Here is a 9,850-nt window from a genome sequence, read left to right as displayed (position 1 = left end):
GTAGCGCCAAAATTTGGAAGAGCAATAGCCCAACCCCCAAAATCATACCCAAAAAAAGAACAAAGAAATATAAATTAAGATACATTTCAACTGAGAAAACAAGGATTGTTTGGCTGAAATGAGAGAGTTATAAAGTTAATAAAATACTCAATAGATACTTTAGCGAAGTGTGCCCACAAGACAAATATATTAGGAGTATAGTTTAATGTATTAATGGGCATTGTCATTTGTCAAAGTGAAGTAAGCCCCAACTTAGATGCCAGCCACGCACATCTTAATCATGAACATTGAAGGCGAACCAAGGAGAAAGAGAATGATAGTGACGTCCTCTCACAACAAGAAAGCGATAAATTTTATGCCATGAACGTTACATGCAACGTTCCCACTCTAAGCCTTTTCCTACTTTATATTCTTCGCATTATAACTATAAATCCTCATCTATCAAAACCAAGGTCCTAAAAAGATACTTTGGTCTTTACTGCCAATCCTCTCTCGTCTCTGTAGCCATGGTAAGTGCTCGCTTTCCCTTTTCTGTAAAAGAAAAAAAAACACTAAATTAATGCTTATGTTGTTGTTTCTAAATTTCTTTTGTAGGAGGAGGGTAAAAGCACAGATTATAATTCTGTGATTTCAAGCAAAACTAAAGGAAAAGGTGGATTTAGAGCTACCACCTTCATCTATGGTAAGAATTTTCCCAATTATTATGTATAATATACGAACTTGTTAATCATGTACCTGGTTTTTTATTGGCCAAATTTTTTATAGGTTTGTTTGGATTAGAAAACATGGGGTTTATTGCAATCATGGTGAGTTTTGGATTATACTTCAGTTTTGTGATGGGCTTTGACCTCACTGGCTCAGCTAATACTCTCACTAACTTGATGGGCTCGACGTTCTTGCTCTCCATTCTCGGTGGCTTCATTTCTGATACTTACATCAACAGATACCACACTGTCCTAATTTTTGGACCTTTCGAAATTCTAGTAAGTTAAAGATTTTAGCATCTATATCTACATTTTACAATAAGACAATAAAGTTATTCACCTGGAAAAAAAAAACTAACCAATATGTTATGGTATGTTTGGTATGAGGGGAGTATCTTTCCAAAAAAAAAAATGTTTTTCAATGAAACATCATGATTTTTTGGTGTTTGGTGCTTAGAAAATATTATCAAAAGGAAGAAAATGATTTTCTTCAATTACTTTTGAATGAATGATATTTTACTTACAATTACCTTAACTTTTATACGTTTTATCACTTGCTCTAATTAATCAGAAGAAATTATTGTCAATCTTAACATCAATTATAGTTAACTTCATCGATAATATTAGATTTGCTAATATTATCATTAATCTTAAATATAATTTTTTTAGAACATAGTTTTCACTAACCAACCAAATCAGAAAATATTTTCCGGATAAATATTTTTCATGAAAAACTGTTTCTCTAAAAGATATTTTTTCATGACTTTCGTCCTATATAATAATTATTGTAGGCATTTGCACTGATAACAATCCAAGCTCATTATAAGAGTTTGCAACCAGAGTGTGTGGTGCCAAATTGCATATCAGGATGGAAAGCTGTATTTTTTTATGCATCACTTTGCTGCTTTGCATTAGGGAGTGGTGGGGTTAGGGGAGCATTGCCCGCATTGGGTGCTGACCAATTTGATCAGAAGGATCCAAAGGAGGCTAAGGCTCTTGGGAGATACTTCAATTTGGTATTGCTTAGTTCTGTGATTGGTGGGGCTTTTGGAGTTACGTTTGTTGTCTATGTTAGCACAACTAAAGCTTGGTGGAAAGGTTTTCTCATCAGTTTGGTTGGTACTGCACTTGGTTTTATTTTCTTTGCCTTTGGAAAGCCTTTCTTGCGCCTTCAACGTCCTGCTGGAAGCCCTCTTACTAGAATTTTTCAGGTTTAATCTCTTCTTATTATATATGCTTTGTGTTATATTCCAATTTGAAGTAAAAATATTTTCAAAATGTGTTTGAAAGTAAATCATAAAAAACTGATAACGTAAACTTATTGATGTATCAGCGCTTTGAGTTTCGTAACACTAAAAACTCATTATATTTTTGAAATTATGGGTTCATAATATAATATTTATTGAAACTTTAATAGTTTCGTTACTTTCACATGCACGCACACACATCTATGTTCCATTCAAAAAAGTTGGGTTCAATTGAACTCAAGGGCGATAGGCTTCATTAATATCCTCTCATAAAAGTACACAATACGGTCAATATATTGAGGGTAAGTAACATATAGTACTTTCTTAGGTAATTTACCAAGTAGTTTCTTTGTTCTCCTCTAAACATGAACTATGATGGAGATGTTGCTATGTAAACATTTTGTATGTCTAATTGTAATCGTTGAATCATGTACTTTTATCGATCGTGCACTGCATAGTGTGATAATTTTGTTGAGATTGAAATTGAGTAGTTGTAGATAATTATCTAATTAATGCGGTAAAAAGAAATAGATGAGAAGAAAGAAATATTCAATACTTTGTGAAACAAAATTGTGATTTTTTCAGGTTATCGTTGTGACAATCAAAAACCGAAATCTACAAATACCAGAAAACAGTGACGAGCTGTATGAGATTAATGAGAAAGAATCAGACTCATCACAGCAAAAACTTGCACATACTAAACAATTCAGGTTATGTTACTTAATTCTCTGATGTATACTAATATTAGTATGGGTTAAGGAAAACCCAACTTGGTTCAAGAGGGAACATGAGAAAGGGAACCCACTGCATAATGTTTTTTAGGTCCATTCTAAAAATTAATTAATTTCTTCCATAAAGCAGCAAAGGGGCGTCATTGTTCCATAAGGGAGTTTGCCATTTCTAAAAAGTTTCACACACTACACTAGATCTTCCAATCATGCATTCGTTTTTTTCTTCTTTTCTTTTTCTTTGCGACTGTTCAACATTTTCTTGTTATTTCGTTAACATTCTAATTATAAGTTGATAGTTCTAAAAGTATTTGATTATTCCCTAGAACCGCCCCCCCCCCCCCCCCCCCCAAAAAAAAAAAAAAAAAAACCCCAAACGATACAAAGTAACCAGCAAATGAATACCCCTATTAATTAACGTACGTATAATTAGTAACATCATTGCCTTCTTCAGAAGTTACAAGCCAAGGTTGTCTCTGTCTTCTCACTACTACGTCAATAAGCCTAAAACTTTCTCTTTACTATAGTACTTTTCACTTTTCCACTTTCTAACTCACTCTCAGCTTCATAATGTATTATCTAATTAGTACTAGTATAGTTAGTCATTTTTGTTAATTTTCTTAGATATACACAAAGACACGCGCGACCTTTACATATATAATTCCTAGTGGCTTAATAATTAATGTCTTGTGGTTTCTGTTTATGAGTACGTATAGTAACTGTTGATATATTGCGAAGCAGGTTCTTAGACAAAGCTGCAACCCTTCCTAAAACAGTTGAGGCCACTCCCTGGACAGTTTGTACTGTGACACAAATTGAAGAAGTGAAAGTGTTAACAAGAATGTTGCCTATCATAGCTAGTACAATTATAATGAACACATGTATGGCCCAACTCCAAACATTCTCAGTCGCACAAGGCTATCGAATGAACCGTTTCATTAAAAAGTTCGAGGTACCAGCACCCTCAGTGCCCGCGATCCCATTAATCTTCATGTGTATTCTCATCCCAATTTATGACATGTTCTTTGTCCCCTTTGCTCGAAAAATCACCAAACATCCCTCGGGGATCACTCAACTCCAACGCGTTGGGGTCGGGCTAGTCCTATCGATCGTGTCCATGGCTGTGGCTGCCTTAGTTGAGATCAAAAGAAAGCACCATTCCTTGCAAAATCCATTGAAGCCTATTCATCTAGCTTGGCTAGGATTTCAATATGCTATTTTTGGAATAGCTGACATGTTTACTTTAGTGGGCTTGCTTGAATTTTTCTACAAAGAAGCACCTGCTGGAATGAGGTCTTTATCCACTTCATTTACATGGATTTCAATTTCTTTGGGTTACTTCTTGAGTAGTGTACTTGTAGAAATTATCAATTCAGTGACTAAAAGAAGAGCACCAAGCAAGAAAGGATGGTTAGTGGGGTTAGACTTGGATCAGAATAATTTGCACCTCTTCTATTGGTTCTTGGCTATTCTAAGTGGGCTCAACTTTCTGAACTACCTGTTTTGGGCCTCTTGGTACAAGTACAAAACAGATGAGATTGTGGAGCCCAAGCCCATTATAGGTGATTCTATCAGCTTGTCCAAATCAATGTCTGTGAGTAGGGTGCCATTGTTGAAGCCCAGTGACAATGCATCAGCAATGCCTATAATTGAAGAATGCTCAAATGGGCACACTGAGGAAGCTAATGAAAATTCATCAGCAGTGCCTAAAGTATGAAGCCAAAGAAAGCATCGTCGTACTGAACATGCAAGCAGAGGATACAAATATGAAAAATTATAATACGGTCTTTTTTCTTTCTTTTGTTGGGGTCATTTTTTATGTCTGATTTAGTGTACTTTCATGCATCTACATTATTTTTTGGCATTAAGTTTTCTGACTAGTGTTTACTCTTTGCTTCATGTCTACACGATTGGGGAAATTTACGATGATTAATTACCTTTTATGTAATAAGATTGAAAAGCTTAAAGTGCAGATTAAAGAAATTCTCATCTCTTGATTTTCCATACTTGTTTATTCTACAAATCAATTATAATTGAGATGAAGATAGCTCGTTATTAGAATTATTATCCTCTATCCTGCAAATGTAAGTTCAATAAAAGTCATGAACTGCAAGCTATATCAACATTTGATTAAAGTCCTGTGAAAGAAACCCAAAAACATCGGATCAGAGTTAAAGATTAGGCCCACGAATATTCTGGTGGGCCGTTATGGTTGGGCTCTTACTCCGTTGTTCATGATTTCTGTCACGACCCCAATTTTCCACCTTAGGATGTCGTAATGGCATCTAGTCTCTAAGACTAGGTAAGCCTAACACATGTTGATTTAATAACATAATTGAACTATATCATTTATCATAAATCATTAAATGACATACATACCCGTAAGTGGCCAATAGTTATACATTTTCCAAAACCGGTAGTACGGAGTCATAAGCACTACTAAAACACACTAGAATTTCTAAACACAATACTGTTTTGAATTACAATTTAACAATAGCATAGTGAAGTAAGATGGTGACTCTGAGGCCTGCGAACATCAAGCAGGTATACCTTGAAGTCTCCCGCCGCGTAGACACAACTCTCAATTCTTAACATATGGCACATCGTGCCCACAATAACAATCACCTTCGCACGGCAAAGCCCACGTGCTACCATGTACTTTGTAACTATGATAAATATTAATTTAGATGAACGAAAGATATATTTAAACACCATAAAGCATAATAACAATCTTAAATAAAGTAAGGTGTCAAATGAAATAATGAGTATATTTTAGAAATCAAGTAAAGCAAAATAATATACAATTTGTACGAAACAGAGTATAAGATGGGTTTAGTTTAGAAATCAATAAAATTGAGTAAAAGTATCACTTTTAAACAAAAATAAACATAAGTTAAATTAATGAATTAAATATAGAATTTGTTAAGGAAAAACATGATAACAATTTTAAATAAGGTAAACATCTAACAAGGTGATGAGTATAATTTGAGAACCCAATTATAGTGAAAGTGCGATAACCATTTAGAATAATAAGGCACCGAGTGAGATAATGAGTTCTATCTTAAGAGGCACATAGAATAAAGCATGTTAATAATCATTTTTATTAAACCATTATGTTACCAACAACTCAACAAAATATGATATAGTGACTCCACACAATTAATTAATAATAACAGGAAAAGAAAATAGAAAATGAAAGTAAAACAGTTAGTTTATGAAAATAAATTCAAACCTCACTATCAAAAAGCCCAGAATAACAAACCTCGTAATCTCATATCAAAATGCTGGTGTCACACCTCCTTTTTCCCGAGGGGGTATGGGAGTTTTTCCAATTAAAGTAACATTAATCGAAAGGGGATTATTTATTTAATCAGAGTCATCACTTGGAATAATTTATGGTGTCCCAAGTCACCGGTTCATTTTAAATCCCAAATCGAGAAAATGTTGACTCTTATTTATGGTCTGCGAACACAGAAGACCGGGTAAGAAATTCTGTTAACTCGGGAGAAGGTGTGAGGCACTCCCGGATTCCGTGGTTTTAGCACGGTCGCTCAACTATTAATAATTGGCCTAATTATCTGATTTAATGCACATTTGAGACCTATTATGCATTTTTACCTTTTAAAACTGCTTTTAGTATTTATGGAATTTGTTTGAACAACTCGCGATGTCGCGCACTTATTTATTTTTGTACACATTACGAATTACATCACGTGAACCGTATCCACGATCTACAACATATATTTTTTTATTATTATTTGAAGTTATAGTCGGGTCACATAAAATACGTACCCGAATTGGGGATTATATATCACGACTATGCCACGAGAACCGTACCCATAGCCGTGATGATTTATTTAATTAACGCTAGCCTATACTAATGCTTCCTCCACCACACCCATCATGGCCTCCAACTACATGTACTACGGGGTATACCGTGGATAAAATATGTACAAATTCTTCAAGGCATTCCCCAGATGATAATAAACTTAGGGGGACAACCTCTTGCCTCGATGCTAAAATAGAAACTCCTAAAGTTTGCATAATGAACGTACGGCCTAGCATGCTACGAGCGATCCAAGCAAATCAAGTAACACAATTAACATGATAACTTCAATTTTCATTCTTGGTGTCCAACCCTACGGCTCAATAGAATAATATAAGCAACAAAGCTGATTCTTGATTCTTTTAATTCTAGACTAAATAATACTAAGTCAGATCATATTTACCCAACCATTAGACATATTTATCCAAGTCCGCTTCACATTTATAAAGCTAACTCCCTTGATTACAAACACTGTTTCAATCCAATCTGAACCTATAAAGGTTACGTCTCAACTTTCATTAAACCAACTCAATAACGTTAATTGAAAACTATATGCTGATTAAATATAAAAGCAAAATAAACCCAAGTAATAGAGTACCAATCAAAACAAATAATAGGAAGATAGATAGTATAACATGGGTAAAAGGGAAGAGTGAACCTTCAAGTAGCAAAAATTCCTTTCTGAATATTGAGTTAGTACAGAACCTCCGCCTGAAATCATCTAGCAACAGTGAAACATGAACTGAACCACGAACGGACCTCGACGGCGGCCGGAAGTTCGCCGGAAAACTCGAACTAAACCATAACGACGAAGCTGAACTCCGGCTGATTTTGAGGTTGTTTTCGGCTATTTTTGAACTGGGTTTTGGACTGAAACAATGGTATTTTGGAGGTTGTTTGGCTGGAATATTAATGTGAAAACATGGCTATTTAAGGGTGCTAAAAGGGACGGTGCTACAACTGCATTTTCATGACTTTTTGGAGCTGAAGTACTGCGCTTCTTGGAGTTTTTGGATAGAAATTTTGCTGAGTTTTGGAGGTTGTTTTGGGGTGGTTGTTGGCTGGTTGATTGTGCTAAGGAATGTGCTTGATGCTGGGAGTGGAGAAGGAAGGGAGCATCTTCTTCTTTCTTATCAAAACCAAGGTCACGATGGAGATCCCCTCCTTCTCCATTGGAGGTGCGGCCGTGAGGTCCCTTCAAGGAGTGTGAGCTCCCTTTGTAGGGAGTAGGAATTAGATTAGGTCAAATGAGGAGTGGGTATGGGCTTGACCGAGTTGGGATCAGATTTGGACCTTTAGTGACCATGTTTGTGCTCAAAATTTAGGATTTCAACTCTTAAAGTTCATCAATTAAGAAACTTAACAATTTTAATATATACTATTAAATATAAAATTAATTCCATTTAATTAAGGCAAACTATATGAAGCTATTTTTTGTATTTTTCAATTTTGTGCTTCAAAACTAGAATTAAAATTAATAATAAAGTGAAATCCTATAGAAATAAACTTAAATAAATATTCTAAAAATACTAAGACTCTTAAAGATAATTCTAATATGCGGGTTAGAAATTACATGCTTACAGCCGCCCCTCTTTGCTTGGAAACACGAAGTGTTTTTGAGCAAAAAAATAAGTAAGCGACGTAATTGATTTCTTACCCGACACTTATTCAAAAGAAAAGAAAGATGGATAGAAGATTATGACCGAGCCCTGGTATCTGAGCTGCCTACATATCCTCGGCTATAAAGAAATCAGGCCACGTGTAGTTCAGAAATGAATGGAGTGATGGAGTGTGTGAAGAGGATGAGAGAGTCGAGTGAGGTACCGTTCCGTCGAGGTTCCGATCCGCGGTCCTGTTATTACATCAAAATCAAAAATGAAAAAGATTAACTAAACCTTTCAGCTATGAGTTACAAGATTGCTATCTATAAGTCTTTTGAAACTTGATCTTGAGTCTTGACTGGTTGTTCAAGCAGACTCTGATATGAACCTTGATGCTTGCTAGCTGTAGGTGCTAGTTCATTCTTCTTCGGCTTTTCGGATCAAGACAGGACATGCAAAGCTTGTGACTTTAGTCATGTCTTGAGTAGCCCACATCTTTTAATCTGCTTCTGCATTTTGAATTCACTTCTTTTCTTTTTCTTTATTTTGGGTCGAGACTTCTTCTTTTGGTCATCTCGAACCCTGTGCCTCGAGGTAAAACCTGCTCAAACACCAAAAAAACAAACGAACGAAATTTTTCTGCCCCAGTTTTTACTAGGAAAATTTGGTGAGTTATTGTAACAAAATTCTAAACTACTTCTTTATTGAAAGCAATAAAAGGTTGGGAATGGTATACCCTGAAAAGATCATGATGATTTTTTGTGTTTTTGTTTTTATAGTGTTTCTTTATTGTCAAAAAGATGTCTCAACTAAGGATTTGTATACATTATGTTGGGAAAATATGGCCAGGGAATGGTATACCCTATATTGGCAAAGATATCAGGGAGTGATGTACCTTGCATTTAAGATCAAATCAACTAGGGAGTGGATACCCTATGTTGGAAAGGAGACTAGGGAGTGGAGGCCCTATGTCTAAAATAAAATTAACTAGGGAGTGGAGACCCTATGTTGGAAAAGGAGACTAGGGAGTGGAGACCCTATGTCTAAAATAAAATCAACTAAGGAGTGGAAACCCTATGTTAGAAAAGAAGACTAGGGAGTGGAGACCCTAAAATAAAATCAACTAGGGAGTGGAGACCCTATGTTGGAAAATGAAACTAGGAAATTGTGTACCCTATGCTAAAACGAACCAAGAAGGATTTTTTGTTTTTGGGTTTTTTTTGTTTTTTTTATTTTTTAATTATCCTAGGAAAAAATTTATCAGACTAAGTTTTTTTATCTTAGGAGAAAGATTCATCAGACTAAGACGTTTATCCTAAGAGAAAGATTCATCATACTAGGTTTTCTAATTTATTATCTTAGGAGAAAGATTCATCAGACTAAGATTTCTATCCTAAGAGAAAATTCATCTCACTAGGTTTCCTTATCTTATGAGAAAGATTCATCAGACTAAGATTTTTATCCTAGGAGAAAGTTCATCAGACTAGGTCTCTTTTTTTCTCTTTTTTTTTTGGTATCTTAGGAGAAAGATTCATGAGACTAAGATTTCTATCTTAGGAGAAAATTTATCAGACTAGGTCTTCAATCTTAGGAGAAAGATTCATCAGACTAGGTCCTTTTTTTAATCTTAGGAGAAAGATTCATCAGACTAAGACGTCGATCCTAGGAGAATATTCATTAGACTAGGTTTTCTATCTTAGGAGAAAAAATCATCAAACTAAGATTTGATCCTAGGAGAAAATTC

General features: G+C 35.0%; 1 protein-coding gene across 1 annotated transcript; it reads left to right on the top strand.

Moving 5' to 3' along the window:
- The first annotated feature begins 394 nt into the window (after positions 1–394).
- On the top strand, positions 395–4,670 carry LOC107799729 (protein NRT1/ PTR FAMILY 4.5-like). The gene is made up of 6 exons (XM_075238601.1): positions 395–509; positions 595–682; positions 766–983; positions 1,496–1,915; positions 2,537–2,661; positions 3,421–4,670. The coding sequence occupies exons 1-6, from the start codon at positions 507–509 to the stop codon at positions 4,394–4,396; spliced, it is 1,830 nt and encodes a 609-aa protein (XP_075094702.1). The 5' UTR covers positions 395–506; the 3' UTR covers positions 4,397–4,670.
- The last annotated feature ends 5,180 nt before the right edge of the window (positions 4,671–9,850 follow it).

This window comes from Nicotiana tabacum, chromosome 19, assembly GCF_000715075.1.
Source record: "Nicotiana tabacum cultivar K326 chromosome 19, ASM71507v2, whole genome shotgun sequence".
Lineage (NCBI taxonomy): Eukaryota > Viridiplantae > Streptophyta > Magnoliopsida > Solanales > Solanaceae > Nicotiana > Nicotiana tabacum.
The sequence above is the reverse complement of the archived record's forward strand: the minus strand, read 5'-3'. Positions and strand labels throughout refer to the sequence as shown.